The sequence below is a fragment of the Rhopalosiphum maidis genome, chromosome 3, assembly GCF_003676215.2.
Source record: "Rhopalosiphum maidis isolate BTI-1 chromosome 3, ASM367621v3, whole genome shotgun sequence".
NCBI classification, from domain to species: Eukaryota; Metazoa; Arthropoda; class Insecta; order Hemiptera; family Aphididae; genus Rhopalosiphum; species Rhopalosiphum maidis.
Genome location: NC_040879.1, coordinates 64,156,911 through 64,178,253, shown reverse-complemented (window position 1 = coordinate 64,178,253; position 21,343 = coordinate 64,156,911). Strand labels below are relative to the sequence as shown.

At 29.2% G+C, this 21,343-nt stretch overlaps 1 protein-coding gene across 1 annotated transcript in view; it reads left to right on the top strand.

The window, feature by feature from the left end:
• Positions 1-335: 335 nt before the first annotated feature.
• LOC113556994 (nephrin-like) overlaps positions 336-21,343 on the top strand; it is a 49,290-nt gene continuing 28,282 nt past the window's right edge. The window contains exons 1-3 of the mRNA XM_026962254.2: positions 336-786; positions 20,093-20,230; positions 20,443-20,628. Of these exons, the coding sequence (XP_026818055.1) occupies positions 678-786; positions 20,093-20,230; positions 20,443-20,628 (433 nt within the window). The 5' untranslated portion in view covers positions 336-677. The remainder of the gene's footprint in view (positions 787-20,092; positions 20,231-20,442; positions 20,629-21,343) is intronic.

Below are 21,343 nucleotides of genomic sequence, written 5' to 3'. Positions count from 1 at the left end.
GGCTGCTCGCACTACTACTACCACCACCACTACCGCCAATAATACTACTACTATTACTACTAATACTACAACGACTACTACTACTACAACTACAACTACAACTAATACTATTGCTACGATATATCATGTGTATATATAAAATATATATTATATAAGCATATGCGTACGCGTATGTGTGTGTGTGCTATAGTGTAAGTATTAACATGTACGAGTTGTTCTGCCGCTGTCACGAGTGTTCCCTGTTTCTTGGTGCCACCGCAGCAGCAGCAGCAGCAGCAGCAGCAGCAGCCGTCGCAGACCAAACGACCGACCGCGGTGGTACGCACGCAACACACACGAGGCGTCTCGTCTTCGCGCGCTGCCATTCAGTATCGTCAGCCGTTCGGTCACGGTCGGTTCTTCGCGCGCGCGTCTTATCCACCACGTAGTCGTCGTCGTTACGACTTGCCCACACGCTTCCGTCGACAGTCGTGCTTTAATACTATAGTGTAGTCCTAAATCTACCGCTCGCTGATTCTGCAGGATTTTCAATCCTTAAAATTCGGATTTTTTCGTCTTCTCTCCCCTCCCATTTTTTTTTAAATTCACCCCCTCCCCCACTGCCCCGAATACGTTTCCATGTCGTACGACCCGGTGTGAAAACATCACATCACCGCTGACCGACACCTATAGCTGCCATGCACCGTCGCAGCCATCGTACCTGCGGCAGCAGGAGGAACCGACGAGATCCACTCCGATCGTTGCCGCAAATCGGATTACTGTTGTTGCTGTTCTCGTGTTTGAGAGGTAAGCACCACAGAAATATTACACGACTAATCGGCGTATATGGTTAAATTCGCGTATGTAAAGACTGTAGTGAGTTGAGACAAGCTGAACGGAGACAATTAATTAGCGCTTATTATTAGATATACCTAATTTTATTATATGATATGTAGCAGTTATACGGCTGAGTAAGTGCACATGTACTGTACGCCTAAATACATAGTATGAATCGGTCATGTTTGCCGCCAACGTGACTTGACAAAGTGAATAATAATATAATAATATAGTAAAGCACGACGACAAAAACGGACGAACGATGGTAACAATGACGTTATAAACCTGTACGCGGAATTATCGACGACACGTCAAATCCTCATCATAATACGTTACACAAGTTAAATTTATTATTAAAATGTAGTCTTTTCAAATACATATTATATTTTAAAAACATCTAGAAACTCAAGATGCGGGATTCGTTTTATAGTCAGAAAAACACCAAAACGACGCAATTCGTGTATAATGACATAACATCAACAATGTTTAAAAAGTTTGAAAAGTTTGAAAAGAATTTTTTATTTTTTTTTTCAAACACATGTTTTTATTATTATTTTAAATTTAAAACTAATGAAAAAAAAATGCAATATAAATAGGTATATTTAATGAAACATATTGCATTAACTTCAGGTATATTTTATAATGTCAAACGCAAACTAAATTATTCGATAATTGATTTGTTCTCAATAATTATGTCTATGATTTAATAACAATGTTATTCCTGATTATATATATATAAATAACAGGTTGGGTCGAGTCCGAGAAGATTTTATTTTGGTCTGGATGTCGTATCCAAAAGTCGTATTAAATCTAAATAACAATAATAACTTTTAGTTTAAAATTTAAAATTTTAATACTTTTATTCATTTTGATATTTTTTATACTGAATTTAACAATATTTTAAGAAGTAAATATTATGATTTATATTTATATAGGTAGGTACATTTAATTTGATTTTATTCTCATACTGAAATAAAAGTATTACAAGTTTTAGCGAGTTAGGTATTAGAAATTCAAGCGAAAAAAGCTTTAACATTAAATATGCGAGTTTACTGAACTTGAAAGATCATATTGTTAAAATATGTCTTTAATTGGATAATTGCCGGTACCTACAAAATAAACTACTATTAAATGTTATAATACCTACTTAACTATTTTTGATTTGCAATTTCATTTTAATATGCTTTCAACAAAATACAAAATTATATATATATATAAATATGCGTATTTATAAGTTGTATTCAATTCAATTTTTTTTAAAAAAACATAACGATAAATACTTTAACGTGTTAATTAATTAAAATTCTATATTTCTATAAACAGCTTATAAAACAATAAAGAATAATTTAAATTTATTTGCTTCGATACAGGACTCATTTTAACGTAAATAAATAAAAAAAAATCTATATTTACTACCGGTAAACTTATTTTGATAAACATTACAAATGTTTTTGTTTTCATTCTATTCAGTTGCTTGAAGTTTAAATCTCTAATGTTTTGTCAATTTAATAACGTGTTAGTAACCAACACTCATTCTGAATTCAAAGTTAGGACGTACACACCGGTAGGATCGTGTTTGTTGTATAAAATAAAAAAAAAAACGACTAAGAGGAGGAGAATGGGTTTCAAACAAAATCAGATCACTTGGGCTACTACTACAACCGGTTTTGATAGTACTAATTATAACAGACATCGTAATTTATTCAGATTAGTCTTTTTCGAACAACGTTCGCACGGAGAAGATAAAAAAAATTAGCTACCAACGAGATCATCTATAAGAGAAAAGAATCGACCAAACCATGTAGGAATGAAAAAAAAATAACGCTATATTTCATACAAATTGGTAATTGCAATTACAAACAAATCCTGATATAGCATTGATATTATAAACGAAATACATATTATGCCCAACGGTTGTAGTAAATCATGTCAATGCTTGTAATAGTATATAAACAAAACGACACATTTAGGTTTGTATAGACTCGTTTTAATCAAGTCATTCTCAGAAAATCTGATCAGGACTAACATTTTAATAACGAAGCAATAATATTAGCAAATAACCGAAATTATATTTTATTTTTATTTTTTGATTTCAAATAATTTCAACTAATTTATCGAAAAAAATTATCATTATTAATGATGGATAAAATAATAAAATAAAACACTACACTATATTATGACAGTATGAAATCAGCTAATATATATATAGGTACCAAGGTACTACTTGTAGTATGTTCTAAAATAGTCACATATATTAAATATTATGTCATTTAAATTCATTGTACCTATTAATATTAAATAATCCAACATAATATTATGACGAATATTAACTAATAAAAATGGATACCATCACCTAATAAATTAAATTGCCAGCAATGCCCGCAATAAAAATGACAGTTTCGTCATATATAAATAACTTAAAAGAATTGTTAAGAAAATCTTAACGAAATCAACTAAATTATTAATAATATGATTTTTCTCATTACTTTGCATCGTTCAATGATTAACTTATTCCTTTTTTTAATTGACGAAAAAGTAGTACTGCAATATTCTGTTCGGTGATGGAATTATTATATAAAAATCAAGAATAAGTGATATACTTTTGAATTTAATTAAGTTACCACCTACTTCTAAAATTACTTTACTATTAAAAACATAAGGTGTTTTATAATAAAATCTAAATTTTAGTGGTCGATAGTTAACAAAAAAGTTGATTACAAAAGAACAAAATACGAGATCTAAGACACGCGATTTATTTAAAACTAATTTTGTATTACCAAATGATGTATTCAAGAACAAAAATATATACTTTACAAAATATAAAATATTTTTTAGGTTAAACTATGGTTCAACACTTCTAAAACGATAATAATCAAAATATTATTGCAAGAATTTCGCGAAACAACAATAATTTTTTCAGAAAATTGAGTATTTTTTAATTTGCATCGATTAAAAAGTTCATAAATTTAAGTATACACATTTATCTGCAATTTAAAGTTTTTTAAATTCATAACTCATAAGTTTGTGTGAAAAAATACGATATGTAGATATTGATGTAGATATTGATAAATTTACAATGGTGAAACACTGTATAAGTATGTATCAAAATTTCAATGGAAAACTTAAATGAAACTTTCACAATATTTCTATATTACTAAAAAGTGTTTACAGGAAAAATAGTATCATTGTAAAACAAATATTGTCTCCGATTTGAACAATGGTTTCACTGCAATTCTAAAATAACATTGATTTAAATTGTTTGTAAAACTTAAAACTAAATAAGAAATGCTAAAAAATTTAGAAAAAAATATATTTCTGTAGCAAAGTATATATAATATAATATATTTTTAATTTATTTGAATGAACAATAAAATAATATAGTTATTGTTAAATTAAAATTGTCATGTTATATTTTAGATATATAAAATAAATTTTCCGGCATTAATTTTAATTTTTAATATTTTAAATGGTATTGATATTTTGATAACTCGGTAAAAATTTTATACGGACAAAGTTTAATAAAATTGTGCTATGCAAAGACTGCTTTACATAGTTGGTTTCTATAATAGTTAGTTTTAACGAATCACTATAAGGCATAGTGTAACAGTGCTTGTAGTAGGTATTTTGATAATCATGTGCTCTTTGTGTTATTTGCCTATAAACGAAATGTAATTGAATGTTAAAACAAAACACTTTAATTATGTCTATCAGCTACCCCTTCAAAATCACTCGTGACCCAAAATGTGGTTGTGACCACTATTTTGAGAAATACTGTTCGAAATGTCGGAATCTGTTCTTGTCACCCTTTATATTGCCTTATTCATTATTGGAACCAGTATTGTAATTGAACATTTTTTCTGTAACGGTTGTTTTGTAATTATTATCTTAATAAAATATGTTAACGAAAAATATAATAAAAGGCTCCGCTTAATTAAAATAATACAATTTGACATGGTGACAATATACAGTGGGTAAATGCTAATTAAAGACTATCTATATATTTTCTAAGAAACATGCAATTTTAATTTAATTTATTTATTCAATGTTTAGTTCATTATTAGACTTAGTTATACAAATTTCAATGCTCTCTGGATTATGTACTGTGTTTTAAAATTTAGCATACGCAATATATTTTTCTTCTTAAATGACAACACCCTTTTGACTACTAATTACATTTTTCCCGTGAATTTTAGTAGTTTCATCAACCCCGCATGTAAAAAACTAGCCAAATTAAAATAGTTTAAATTTAATTGGTATTTTTTGCGTGAATTTGAGACATTTCTTTGATTACTTGGACATTTTTGAGTTCCAGAGGTTAATTGGTAAGTATTAATTTTTATATTACACGATTACTTTTTGACTTGCATATTTATGTGAAACATTGAAATAAATATTTGTCATAGTGTAACATGAATAAATATAATCAATACGTAAATTAATATGTGAAGTGAATATTTTTTCTTATATTGGTTTTTTTTTTTTAATCATTAAATGTCTGTGTTACATCAATTGAAATAGTTTAACATCAATAATTTTAGAATTAGTTGATTAAACCACTTAAACGTATGGTAAAATATAAACAAGTGAGTTTCCATATTAGTATATTACACATTATAATACAATATTATGTTTAAAATATTAATAAAATAAATAATAACATTCAATTTTAATTTCATAAAACAATTGTTTTATTTATACTTTCTAAATTATATGTTTAACATGTTTAATAAATAATTATTTTTTAATAATAATTGATCTTATATGTAAATTTAATCCGAATAAATTTTCTTATACTTCCGAAAAAAATACAATATAGGTAAACTTTATTTAATAAAAAAATATATAATACCTTTGTCTGGTAGGTAGATGGTTTAAATTCATTATGCTTTTTCTTTTTAATATCTGTTATGTGTATCATTTCTTTGAACTTACATTTTATAAATCTAGTTTATTATATAAATAATAATAATAATAATAATAATAACAAAAGATAGAAATAATTGTGTTTATTGAAAAATATAATTATTTTTAAATATTGCTTATTACTTTTTACATCTAACGCTTGATTATTGTTTAAAAAATAAATAAATAAATAAAAATAACATAATTGAACACGACGTAACAAAATTGGCAAAATGCCCTTTAATAATTGAAAATATTTTTATTATAGTTTCCGATTAAAAAGTGTTTACGATCAATACATCACATTAATTTTTTTTTCATATTAATTTATCTTAGTTTAAAAAACTATGGATTATTTAAATTTTGAAAGTAATTTAGTTCAACTCTATATCATAATATACGTACAATGACGTTTATAATACATTTTTATTATTTAAAAAAACACCTAGTAGGTACAAAATATTCTACTTCCATATAAAAATAATCCATAAAAATATTGTGGTATAATCATTATCTATAGGTAGTTAAAAAATAAATACGTTGCTGTGAATATTTTACATATTTAATTGGTTTCAATGTAAAGAAACCCTTTCGTGTACAATGCATTTATGTCTTGTTTTAAAGATTTATATTATTGTAATTATTGTTTTTTATTACCTACATTAAGTTAATGTCTATTATGAATTATTTTAGCCGATTTTGTTTTTACGTCAAACAAGTTGTATCATTTCGTTCAAGTATTAAATGTCAATAAAACAATTTACATGGATTGGATATTCAATTATTATTCTCAACAGATACATTTAATAAAACAATAATATGTTGATATAAAGTCGTGTGCAACGATATCAAAAACCACCATATAAATCAAGAAAATAAAATTCAATTCGAAATTCAACACAGTTCTGTCAGTCTAATTTATTATATTATTATTGTAGTTTTATTTTCCAAATAATTATACCGCATTAATTGGACTACGGAGCAAAAGGGAATAGTAATAACAATAATAATAATAATAATAATAATAATAATAATAATAATAATTGTAGATGAGACCTGGCCTTCTGTGTTACGGTGCATTGAGTTTCCCACACGCTTAAATAGTCCTTTATTCCACAAAGACGCGGCTTTTCCGGTTTCGCACCATTCTGTGTATCCTGTCTGGGCCCCTGTAATAATACCTAACACGTAGATGTTGGCTAATACATCAACGAAACTCGGTGGCCAATAAGACAAAACCCCTACTCCACCCCAACTGTATTTTGTGTACTGAATATATATACGTGTACTGCTCTTATAATATATTATAACTGTGTACCTAAAACTATCATTGACGGTTACAAAACTCAGAGAACCGCCGTACAAACGTTACCGAAGACATTAAAAACGAAGTGGGAAAAAAAAAAAACACACGAAAACAATAGCACTAAAACGGTCGTAATTTATGCGGTCTTTGATGAATCTCGACTTGTGCTAACACTGAATTTAACATGTTTCGCTGTACACTCCGAAAAACGTTATTTTTTCAATTTTATTTTTACCCTCTTGAGTTTAATAATCCCGTAAATATTTTTAATCGACACTCAACTTTTTCCATCAATTGATAATCCATTTCTAGCGAATCGGAATCCATTAAACAATGAAATTTAATGCACTTGAGAGTTTATACTGTCACAATTAACATAAACCACAATGAATTTGTATTATGGATGTCCGCTAAGTAGGTACAGATTACACGATCTACATGACTGAGAGGAGTGAAATCGCGGACACAAGTATTTGAATAATTCATTTATAATAAATAATTAGATCCGTTGTACCTGAAAATATTACACATTTTGAATTTTGAATTTGTATTACTATTCTGATAATCATGCCATTTCTTACTAAGACATTATGAAATTACGACATGTTTTATAACAAAATTAATGAAATTATTAGTACAAATAAAATTAACTTACACACAAAATGTATTAATATTCAAATTGTTTTTTAATTCGTCTTCTATCGTTTTATCATAATATCTATTAAATTATTTTGTTAAACTATTGTATATTGATATAACAAAATGCTTATGGTTTAAAGTAAACATAATATTATACTTTATTGAAGATGAATAACTAAATAATATTCCAAATTATTGTTATATTGTATTGATAAACATCTACTTCTTAGTAATTTTTTTCTATTAAATTTATTAAAATATGTAAAACGTGTAATGCAAGTTTAACGATTAGCTCTATATTATGTGTACCTTCTATACTAGTTTAATACATTTTAAATGCGATCATACAACTTACCATTTTTTTACATACATTACGTATATAGGTATTTCTACTAAAAATATCGGCTACATCCCACATCTGTTGTAACTTTCCAATCTTGTGGTTTTTTGAAACGAATTGGTAATGCTGCGATGTTTATAACGCATTGAACAACTTTAACTTACGCGTTTAACCACAATAGTTGATCTGATGTAAATGTATCGTAATCATAGTAATAACTCATAGTTCATATTTTATGATCACAATTATAGGATACGTAACTTAACTGATATGCTTTAAATTATATTTTATTTTAAAAAATATGTATAAACAAAAACAATTTCAGAGAAATATATTATATTATAACAATTCGATTAAACAAATTGAAAAGGCAATACGATTTAAATCACTAAAACTAGAATGTTTTTCTACTGCGATTCATTTTTTAAATTTACATATATATAATTTATATATATATGTATACACATTGAACGCATTGACGTAAGTTGTACTCGAAAATATTGTCCAAACAATTTTATTCGCCAGTTGTATAATTCTTATTTAACTGTGCACATAAATTTACATAATCCGTTAATAGACATCGTATACAAACATTTGTCATTTCTATTAGTTTTAGTACTTTATTTTTAAATACCATTGTTGCGTCTTACATAAATTTAATTATTTAATTATGTATTTCTTTAACGCCACGGTTGGCTATTTAGTTACGAATAATCCTACACAGTACACCTTGACGTCTGCAATCGATTGTTTCGTTTTTGAGCGAATATTAATACCCCGAAAATAAACCTAATTATTGTTACTATATTGTTAGGTGTACAATATTAATTACCAGACGTTTGACGTCCGAATCGTCCGATGCTTCTTACGAGCGTGTGAAAATAATATGTTCTCGTGTATAGCATCGAACACCAACGCGTGTACCATCATATAGATTCCGTCGTTGTGTAGAACAAACAACAAAAGGTCACCTACGTAAAACTAATAATTGCCCCATGGTCTCATTACGAAAATTAATCCTCCCCCCTCCCCCCGATTCGGGGTTTCGATATTTATAGTAACAACAATAATAACATGAAATAAGAGCTGCAGAGCCGTATATATAGAGTGCATAATATAGGCCACTACTATAATAATATTGTTTGTAGAAAGTGAAGTGTTCAATCTCAGGGACCGCCGAATCGATGTTTTTCGTCACGGTATTAATGTCAACGACGGCGGAGACGTATACGCGCTCTTCGAAATAAATTTTACGCGTTATTTGCAAAAATGTTGGTTTAGCCGCCGAATGTGTTGATAATGGGTGGTCATCGCGGCGATTTTTTTCCCGTAAGATTTTTTTTTTTTTTCATCGTCTTCTTTAATCACGGACGTGACCAGCGATTACCCACGGAGGATGTACGCTCGAAGCCTCCAGCCGTGACAGTAAAAAATTAATAATAAAATCTGATTGGGATCAGGTACACTATGATGGAAGGTACCTATAATATTATGACCGTTTTAAATACAGTCCACTGCCAGAAACAGGACGTCATCGTCGTCGTCGTCGTCGTCACCGTCGCCGCAGTTTGCGATCGTATATTATATTGTCTACGTTTATTACTATTTTAGTACCTATACACAGTGGCCGATGGATAAATCGAGTGAAACCGACTTTTTTCCTCGACAAAGGGAAATTTACCACAATTTCGCGATTATTATATGTATAGACACTGGACACCGCAGCATGAAATGTCAAATTCCACGACCCGTTTATGTGAACCTATTACGATCTTAATTGTCTTGAAATTCTTGTCGGAACCATATTACAACTGGCAATTCAGATTCACACCATTAGTCGTAGCCAATACTATCTACTACAGTATCTACGTACTAGTTTTATATTAAACATAACATTATCGTGTAAATCTTCGATTATTTATTTCTTATTTCGTATGCGCGTAGAATATTTAAAATTTTAAACACACAACATACAAACATAATATCATGATGTCTTTGGAATCGGCATTAGCCACAAACAGTCATATTTTAATCTTATCCAACATGTCATATGATTTAATTTCATTAAATCAAGTGGCCGTTTCAGTAATATGATTTCACAATGTAATATAATAAATATTTCTTGTTAATTTCATTGTATTTTTTCTATACATTATTTGGCAGTGAAATAACCAAAACAAAAAACTGTGTTGACACAGTGCCAAGAGACAACGGATTGTACACTTTTGTCACAGAATATAATTAAACGTAGTTAGTGAATTTTTGTTAATTGATTTCTGCCGATGGTAGTTAAAATTTGTAGATGAAAAAAAAAAAACAAATAGAATAAAACGTAAAAAAATAAAATAAAAATATAATACTGCCGAACGCTTAATGATCTTGTTTACGGTCAGTCCGTACAGTCCGAACTGGCATCCGTGGGAACATGATTTTTTTTTCCAACCAGTACTAATAAAATATATAAAACTTATCAGACCATTCATAAAAAAAAGCATATAATATATTAATATATAAATATATTAATACAAATTAACGCCGATGGACGACGGCGGTTTGTCTGCAGCATATAATATGTTCACGCATTAATACACTTGCAGCTAGACACATATTATTATATTTGTATAATTTGAATTGAATCATTGAAAGTCATAATATTAACATTTAAAGACATCGTATTATATCCAAATAGAAAGGATTTTTGAAATTAATTAATGAATAGATAAACACGATAAATTATCGAAAACGTGCTAACTGCAATACCGTAATTTTATGTTTAAAAATTCAATGAATTAATTTAAATATAAATAAAATATTATTATTTGCAAATTAAAATAACATTTGTTTTAATGGGAAAATTAATTCTTTATTTTATAATAATGCCGCGTTTATACAACTCGATCGTTGACTGATCAAGCCAATCATACGACGTACAATACAATTATTTATTGTGTTGTTGACGTTACAATTATAAAACGGTAAAAATGTTGTCCACTGTAATATTCAAATCGACTAATGTCAGCCGGCATGTTTAAACAATTAATAGCCATGTATAATATTCGTAACTTAGAAATATTGCGCACCACTGATAATAATGTATATTAATTTGTCAGACAGACAACCTACATAGATGATTAGATTTTAATTCCGTTCGTATATTATTATCAAGATACAAACACATACCTATCAAATATATAATTACTTGTAATTCGGAGATCACTCGTCTGCTACACAAATGACCACGGTTCGTTTCGAAGCGTAAAAATACAATTCCGTTTCACCTACTAATTTTGTACTCCAAAATGTTAAACGTATAATAGTATATATTATAATATATTCGAAGAAAGTCTGAAAGACATTTTTTCCAATGCAACAGACGGAATATAAACACGACCAACTCCAACAGACCAGAACATCGATTGTGTTGTGTATAACTAACCTGCCCCATAATAATTTTTTTTTTTTTTTCTATTAACTTATTTCGACTTCACGAATCACGTCCATTTACACGATCGACCAAAATTGTAATTGTATCAAGTCACAAAAACAAATATTATAGTATTATGTTACACTTATTTTTGCTTCTATAAAATACAGTTTGAAATTCATAAACATTTAACACGATAAAAGTATATTGTGGTCATTAAATCAAACTTATGGAGCCGTAAGACTGTAAGGGCTTACCTGCTTATAACTAGTTTATTATAACGTTTTTCTTTTTTAATCTTCGTGTGAAATTAAATTTTATTACTTCTCCGTGATGAAAAAATATTATATTATAATATAATGTTTACTAAATAATAATAGACCATCGATATTACTGGTCGCGACAATTCTAAAAAAATAAAACGTTCGAAAGAAATTAGTTTCATTAAAACCGTATTAAATTCTAAACACTTATAGACATGGTCAAATAATATCAAACACGAATAGTATCGTCGAAGTATTATATTTTAGCAACTGCGCCATCGGTATATAAAAAAAAAAAAAAAAAAAAACGAGTTTAATAAATTAATTCGAACGTTTAACGATATACCATTGAGATAGCGGCGGTTTGCTTATATTATTATGTACATACCATAAATATATGTTTCTATATAAATAATGCATTTGTGATTATATTATAAAAGTTTCCGAGGAAAACACACACACACACACACACACACACACACCGATGCGGGATAGCGACCGTTCGCGGCGTTCGTTTAAAGTTTTTCTTTTCGTCCGGTATCGTGTGTATCTAATATACTGCTGTATACGACGACGATACACTACCTAATAATAGGTGAAAAGGGATCTTCTTTGGGCTGTTGAATTAAAAAAATAAAAAATAAAAAAACGAGAGGAAAAGAATATATATCAAACCGTCGTGTGTATGTTATGACTTATACGAAACGGGTGGTGCGTAGTGGATATAATATAATACACACGCCGTTGTAAAAGGGATGTGCCGTGTCCGTGTGATCCGTAAGAATAGAAGGAAGGAAAAAAACTGGACTGTTGCACGCCATCATTAAATATATTTTACGTCTAGAATAGTGGTCGCTATAGTATATATATAATAGTAGCCGTATTATAGTCGCTGGCGTGGTAGTGGTTGTATAGTAATAATAATTGCCCGACGCTCTGTATCCGTGAGTGGGTCCGGCGCGGTGGCGGCGGGGCACCTGTCGCCTCGGCACCTGCAACCTGCGGCCCAACTTCCGGTTTTTTCCTCCTCTTCTACTACTTACTACTTCTTCTCATATTATATGCTTCTTCTTCTTCTTCTTCTTCTTCTTCCCTTTCATCGTCGTCGCCCTCCGCCGCCGCGCCTGTTCGTCCAGCCGCCGGTTTCGGAGCGATCGTCGTCGTCGTCGTCGTCGTCGGTTGTTATTAACCGATTGATGATCGTAATTCGGACGACGACTACTATTAGGTCTCGTCAATAGAGTCAACCTGGCGTCTTGCCACGAGACTCGTCTGCTGTGTGCGTGTGCGTAAGTGCGCGAGTGTTCGTCCGTGTGCGCGAGCGCGTTTGTATACGCCTCTACGCGAGGACCTTTACTCTTATAGAACGGTCGTACTACACGTTATATTATGTGTTCCTCGGACCTGCTATATATATATATATAATAATAATAATATTATAACGAAACCGCGCGCGCGCCATGTGAACGAGAGAGGTGCGCAAGATGTGATGGTGCCCACGCCTGACGGAGGTCAAACAACTTATATAAATGAAATACACGCATCAAAACATTATTCTCATAAGTGGGGAAAAAAAATATATACAAACGTACCTAATGTAACAACAATAATGTGTCTGAAATGTACGAAAAATGAATCATATTTTTGTTTTCGCTTCCCTCCGAATGATAGTGACCCACGTCGAGCGATATAATATTTCAACGCACAACACACACTACCCGCCGCCGCCACGCGGATATTACGCAGAAGGGCGTTCATCTGTCTTGTTTATCTAAATATAATGTATAATACATGTTTTCTATGTCTACTGTCATAATAGCTGTAATTAGGTTATCAATTATCGTGTTTTAAACGCTGTGGACACGCCACCAATGTCCCCCCGCAAAGAAAACCCCACGCGTGTGGTACCTATTATATTATGTATATAATATGCCGACTGTTCAATTAAGTAACAATATAGGTACGTTATTTGTAAAAAATATATGGCAATTATTGTCCGGATGACAATATTACATACAGTAATATTTTATTTTACATCGAGCTCGAGGCAGAAAAAAAAATAGCATGTTTATTATTAACTTATCGACGGAGTTGCTAAGTATTCTGCCGCTATTATTTCCCCAAACAACACGCATATGTGTATAAAAACCCAAGTGTATAGTAAAATCGATACTTAGCGTAAATACAAAACTTCAATAGAGCCGCCGAGTTTTAATGTTTAAGAAATAACAATAAAAAACACGTAATCAGTTTCTGGTACACGTGTGCTTTATGACAATAGACACAATCGTAAAATAATTGTTGAATCTCAAAAGCGTACACAACACTCCTAAAAACTTTTAACCAATGCCTAAATTACTTATTAGTTATTAGCGAAAAACTTTTTAGATGCGTTTATTTTATACAATATCACTAAAAAAAAAAAAAAAAATAGGTTTCTATTACGAAAATAGATGATAGTGTGCAGTCGTGTTACCATGAACAAACATATTTTTTATTTTTTAATATTAACACAATTTTTATGTTTGTTACAAGAATCATGATATCGCATTGTTACAATATGCATGTGAAAATAATATAATCTAAATACAAATATTTAGATTTTTTTATTTTTTATTTTTTCTGCGCGTCCTAATTTGTTTTTTAATCCATACCATTATTATATTATCATTCTATTTTTAATTTTATGGCAACGTAGATGTTAAAGTAATCCACGACGTTTTAGTGTTAACAATACTGAATGAGAGGTCTTAGGATTTAGGAAAAATAATTAATTAAAATAGTAATGCATATAAAAAGGTCGCGTCCATATACATGGTCTATATATATATATATATATATATTATATATGTTGTATTCTATTCTAGAAAGAGAATTATTAAACTCCAAGTGACACTTCATAAATAATATACTATATGTAATAAAGGAAAAAGTTAGTTTAAGTCGCGTTAACTTTATACGGATAACTGTTCAGATTATATACGAAAAAATCTTTTTTTTTTATGACTTTGTAATCAACGTAATTTACTATATCTCAATTATTTTATATAAATATAAGTATTAATTTATAGTTATATAATTAAATATTATAACTCGTATGTATTAAATTCGGTATTAATAATCCTAATATTTGCCTATAAAACATATTAATGGTTTTGTTATTTCCTTTACATTATTTGTGTTTCATCAAAGCAGCCAAAAGGTAATTCGTAACAATCGGAATGTGTTGAACCGAAGCATCGAACAATATATTACGTGCACCATTTAACTAAATAATTGCAAAATAATAATTTATATGGGGGAAGTTTTTCTAATTAGAGACGTAATATTTTCATGCTGTGATGTACACTGATAGCATAATGGTCAAAGTATTAAAACAATATATTATATTATAAGCATGTAATGAGTAAATTTAAATTTAATATTTTATTTTTTCAACAGTAGGTATAAAATATCATATTATTTTTATACCTCAACAAAAATAATCAACTTTGTTTAAAATATTTTAAAATGTAATAATAACAGGTGGTCAAAAAACACCTTGCGCAATGTACCTATACGGTTCGAACATCAGTAAAAGAGGAAAACACCTGGAACGGCTGTAAGAGTCACAACGTCAGGTGGTTCTTTTGAGGGCGATTTGGTCCAAACTTTTTGTATAACTTATCAAAAACATTATAATAAAAATTTGAATACACCATTATCGTCTGTTTATTCTTGTGCATTTTAATCACCGGAAATCGTCTTGGGAAATAATAATTTAATAACAATATAATCTTAGCCCAACCCGTGTGTGTAGATGCAATTTACGTTGCGAAAATATACATATTGGCGTTTTCCTTTCACTCGTCGATGCGTGTGGTTTCACACACTTGCAACACACGCGCTGTACTTCACATTATAACGCCCTTTTGACATTCAATCTTAGACTGAGAGTGAAAAAAAAAACACGACCCCTTCTCAAAACGCACTCCAAATTGGTCCAATGTATTATTAGCCATAAATTATATGATGTGTATATATATATATACAAATAGTATATTTGGGCCGTACGGTTTTCGCATAATACCTCCGTTAAACGTCAACAAAACATTGTGTTGTTATTTTTTTTTAAACACCCCTCTCCCACGTTGATGATACTTGATAATAATAATAATAATAATAATAATAATATCGTATGGTTTCGTATCGCACACATCTTGACGAGGTATACACTCTCGGTTAGAGACGGTTCCAGCTGCTTACCATATGTACATTTATGATGCCTCTTTTGAGCTGTTTTAGTAATTAATAGACCGGTCTTTATTTTAATATTTAAAAATATACATTTTGTATACGTATGAGGTCAGTTTATATTTTCACTTGGTATACTAGCGAGAATCGATACATTTTGTAAAGTATAAAAATTCGTTATAATATTATTATCCTACTTAAATGCTTTTAATTTTCTAAATTGTCTTAAAATGTGTATTATTGACATGCGAATATTTATTTTGCATTATATAGGTATTCTTGCTCATACATGGGATTCTTACACGTCAACAACTAAATGTTTTCAAAATTAATTTGATATGCAATGAAATTTTAACTGTGTAAAATGCTCACAAAAAATAGTAATTATAAAATAAATTTAAAACTTATTGCGCATAAAATATAATAGTTATATGACAACTTTTTTGCACCAATATTTATAAAATGTCAAAGATTAAATATTTTTTTAATTTATATGATGCTATTAAATATACGTATGCGATAAAGCTACTATTAACTTACATTTTGACTAATACAGTGACATACGAGAAGTAGGTATAATAAGAAATTATTTTGTTGATGCGTAGCAAACACGTCAAAGTAAATTCGTCGTGAATTTGTTTGAAAATAAAAACTAATAATTACTTCGATCGTTAAAAAAATAAATATAAATTCATAGTATTAGCTTAGTTATATTAAAGTATTATTTTGTAAACGATTAATGAAGCAGTAAAGATGATATTAACTTGTTTTTATAAAAATAATTATAAATAGTCCTAAAGCCAATAATATACATAATTATTTATTAATACAAATAATACAACAATTTGATAATTCTATTATTTTTTTAACTGAGATATTATTATAAAATTAATATTTTATAGTGAAAATGATGTAAATTTTTTTTCTTAAAATGTGTTAGTTTTGCTGTTAAGTACCATATTTTCCACATGATATTACAAAATAATATGATTTATTATATACAAGGCAATTACCACTTTTTATAATTGGATAATTTTTGTTAAGTATTTAAAAGAGAATATTTTTTAATTAAAAATTGCACAATGTCATGTTAGTTTTAGATGTTATATACAGCTTTAATATATATATATATATATACTATATGTATTTGAGCTATCTATATTGAACGTTAGTTTTTATGTTTTCGAAATGTTTATATTAAATAATGAATAATTATACTGTAATATATTTATAATACTAAAACAGTGATTTGAAAATTAAAAATGCCAACTATTTTTTTATCATTGATTGTGATATTAACATTAAAACTGTGTTTAATTGAACATCACTGTATTCTGAAATCGAAATATTGAATATTAAATTAACAGTTTTTTTTTTTTATAAACACTATAAGTTCTAATGAGCCATGTGATATCAATGGATTTTACTTACCACGCCACTTTTTTTTAATGTATACAGTCTATTAAATAGTATCAAATTTATAATTTTTGAGAAAATTTGATGTACAATATGAGTAAACTTTTAAATATTTCAAATAAAATAAAAATTGTTTTCAATTACATAACTTCAAAAGAAATCATGCCATTTTAAATTTCTTTGAAATTATATTAATCAGATTTTTATTTTTTTAGACATTTGCATTTAATATGATAAAACAACTATGAATATTTAGTATGTATCACAGATGTTCAAAAAAAGTGAGAAAGGCAAGTAGTCTAACGATTACCTGTTTACTGTGTAATTTTGATCAAGACTTGTATTTTAATTTATTAATTACGAAGACAGCAAATCGTTATCATCCTTAAACTACTGAATAAAATATCTAAAGCTATTTAAATATAATTTGTATGCTACATCCGCACACAACACACGCATCATTTATGTACAATTTATTTTTATTTTTTGAAAAATAATACTCTTAATTTTTAAATCTAGATTTTCCATTAAAACCGGATACAATTATTGTTTTCGCCTTCCAAATAATACACAATTATCAAGTTTCTCACGACTTGTTTTGAAAATAATAGTTTTACTTTTAATTCTACAGGAGCATAATACATACGCTCGTTCTTTAAATAAACATTACAGACCCAATAATCCAGGTTACTCCACCGGATAGCGTATAAATTATGCAGTTTTTAATTGTTTAATTTTTACACTTCGATAAAAAAATTATAATGTTTGAGAAAAAAATTGAAAACCACTACTCTCAGTTTTTATATTTATAAATACAATATTGTCAATTATTTTTCTTTTAATTCGATTATTCAATGAAAAAAAAATTACACACACGAGACAGTAATTATTTATTGATAATTTACAAGCGTAGGCTAAACCGAAAGAAAACAGATGGACCATGCACTAATCATCACATTAGATTCAAACCATCGATAAGACTACACCATAACTGCAACGTGGTTATAATACAAAACCACAATATTTAAATGGGAATATTATCCATATTTTGTTATTTAAACACGTCCAACAGCGGTAATAAAAATATAAACATATCGCATAAACGCTGTTTTAAGACGATATACCGGTACCTACGTGTATCGTGTGCGCATTATGGTTTTGTATTTAAATACAATTTTAACATTTGTCAATCAATTAACTATGTATTTTATAATGCCATTCATCTATATATTATATTATAATATTGATATGCACAATCAGGTTTTTATATAATACACTATGTATGAAATTACGTATTCGTTGTTAGGCAGGTTTCTTATACGGAGTAACTGGGTAGTTATAATGCGCTGTATCTTAGGCGTGTGAAAATATAATAAATGTGAGTTTTTTTTTTTTGTTAATTAATATTTTTGCTCAAAATATCCACGGTTTAAAGATTAAACAGTAATAAAAAATAATAATTAAATATAATTAATCCAAACTAATTCATTTTAAATCATACACTTGAAAATAAATGAAATCAAAGACATATATATACCAACAATATCATATTATTATAATTTACGAGTTTTAATAATCTGATAAGTTCAAAATTATATTTTTTGTTTCAAAAATATAACAATTACGATTATTATTCAACAAGGCATTGTAGGTTTGCATGAGATATTACGCGTGTTTTTACCCTAATATAAAATACTTCAATTATTTGTAAGTAATATATAATAACTAGCCACAAAGCGTGTTTATCCTTATTCTGCGATATAAATGAATTATCTATAGTTACTGAATTTATGCTAGCATAAGACAGATGTATACTTATAACAGATTTCACGTACTTTATTATAACCGCATGTTTTATTTCATTTGAATATTTAAAACGAAATTTGTATATCAAAGTATTAAAGGTCAGATAAAGCTAATCGTATTATATAGGCTTTAAATACTATACAAAATACGCTATATTGATATTCAAAATTTACAAGAAGATGACATAATGATCTCGAAAATCAAATTATCAATTTTAATTACGTTCAAGATCATATAAGCGATGTCCAACAAGATGTCTCGAGTAGGATTTTATTAACAATCTGAATTAAAAATACCTTCTTACAAGTTTTTTAGAAACGAGTATAATATAATTACATTATATTTTTGGGTATTTGTGTGGTACATGTTATTATTATTATTGTTCGTTGACATGTGACCGTGGCGAATGTCATCCATGTGCATTATATTATAATTGTTATTATTCTTCAAACGTAAAAAAAAAAAAAAAAAAATTGTTTAGAATATGGATTGATCAATCCCAGCATGTACTCGCACAGACAATCGTGCTCGTCTGATAAACGGAACGGAATTATTTAAGTACGTTTATTTATCACTTTCGTCCGTTAAAATGGTTTTTGTTAACTATTATCATCGTTTCCCGCTAAGTATAATAATATATTACGGCAACGCCGGTGGGACGTAAACAAAAATGGTTTATGTGCTTGTTTTGCTTTTTTTTTTCAAATGTATGATATGTTATAGTTAAGACTACAGTGGACACTATTATGCTAGTGCACTAGAAATATAAGCCAATCCATTGTATAACTTTTTAAAATATATTATATCCATTGTTGTTGGTAAAATTGTCGATTTCATTGTACTGCGCGTGTATAATAATATTCTAAACTAGTCATAACGATTTATGAAACGGCGATAACGTCGTGATGGTATTAATTACAATACGTTTATTCTTTCCGTGTTTACAGTGACGACGTTCAAGCAGCAAGAGTTCAGGGTGGTGCCGAAAAACGTTAGCGCTCGAGAAGGTTCGAATGTGACGTTGGTCTGCGAAATCAACGACATCACTGGTGATGTCCAGTGGACTAAAGATGGATTAGCTCTGGGTAGGTTAATCGCGTTATGCAAATGTTATTATTTCGCGGACAGACTGTTGACCTTTTTTTAATCGCGGTGAATATTGTCTGGCCGCGATGGTGCAAAGGGGTGGGGGAGAAACCAGGAATGGCCGTAGAGGGGAAAAAAAATTGTACACCTTCGACGAAAAAATCGCCACGGTAATAAAAACGCTTAAAATAATAATATGTCTCAATTACAGGTTATGCAGCCGAAATACCGGGTCATCCGAGGCACTCTATGGTGATCGATGCCGGAAATGGGGTGTACAATTTACTTGTCAGAAATGTGACAATAACGGATGATGCACTGTACCAGTGTCAAGTGAGCCCTGGGCCGGCGGCGGGGAGCAAACCAATTAGATCATCGGCCACGTTGTCCGTCATGAGTGAGTATCATCACCGGCATCACGGTCGTTTTAAGTTTCAGAATATATGGATAGGTATCTGCCGGCGTATCGTTTCCGATGAAAATTTCGTAGGTATATCGTTTATTAGGCATCACTAGTGCTGTTCTAAACCGAATTCGTTGAATGTGAATTTTTAATCGCATTATATTGACTACTCTATACGCTGTCAAATCATAAGCGACGTAAATACATACATATATATATATATATAGTTTTATAAACGTATATAAAGGTTAGGTTGTCGTATATATATATATACGTTATAATATACGCATACATCAGTTCAGCTTATCGTCACAAGCCCCACGTGTACATAATTATTGTGTTTGTCGTACGAAACAAAAATCGATAAAATTTAAATATGTGGTAACAGTAGCGACGGAATAAAATTAATTAAGTCCGTAGCTTCAAAAAACCACTGAATAGAATCACAGATTTCGATCGTAATCATTATAATATTATTTTTCCAGCGCTCAAACGCACACACATCGGAACCCAATATTTTTAACCAGTATTTACATTAATAGAGTTGTATGGGATCTACTAAATTAACATAACCGTTGCCCTACGATATATTTTACGTTTGTTTTTTTACAGGCCACAACGATTTTTTTTTTTTTTATTATTATTAAAATATATATACGCTGTCGGGTGAAAATACACTTATTAGCTCCAATATAATATGATGTAATAT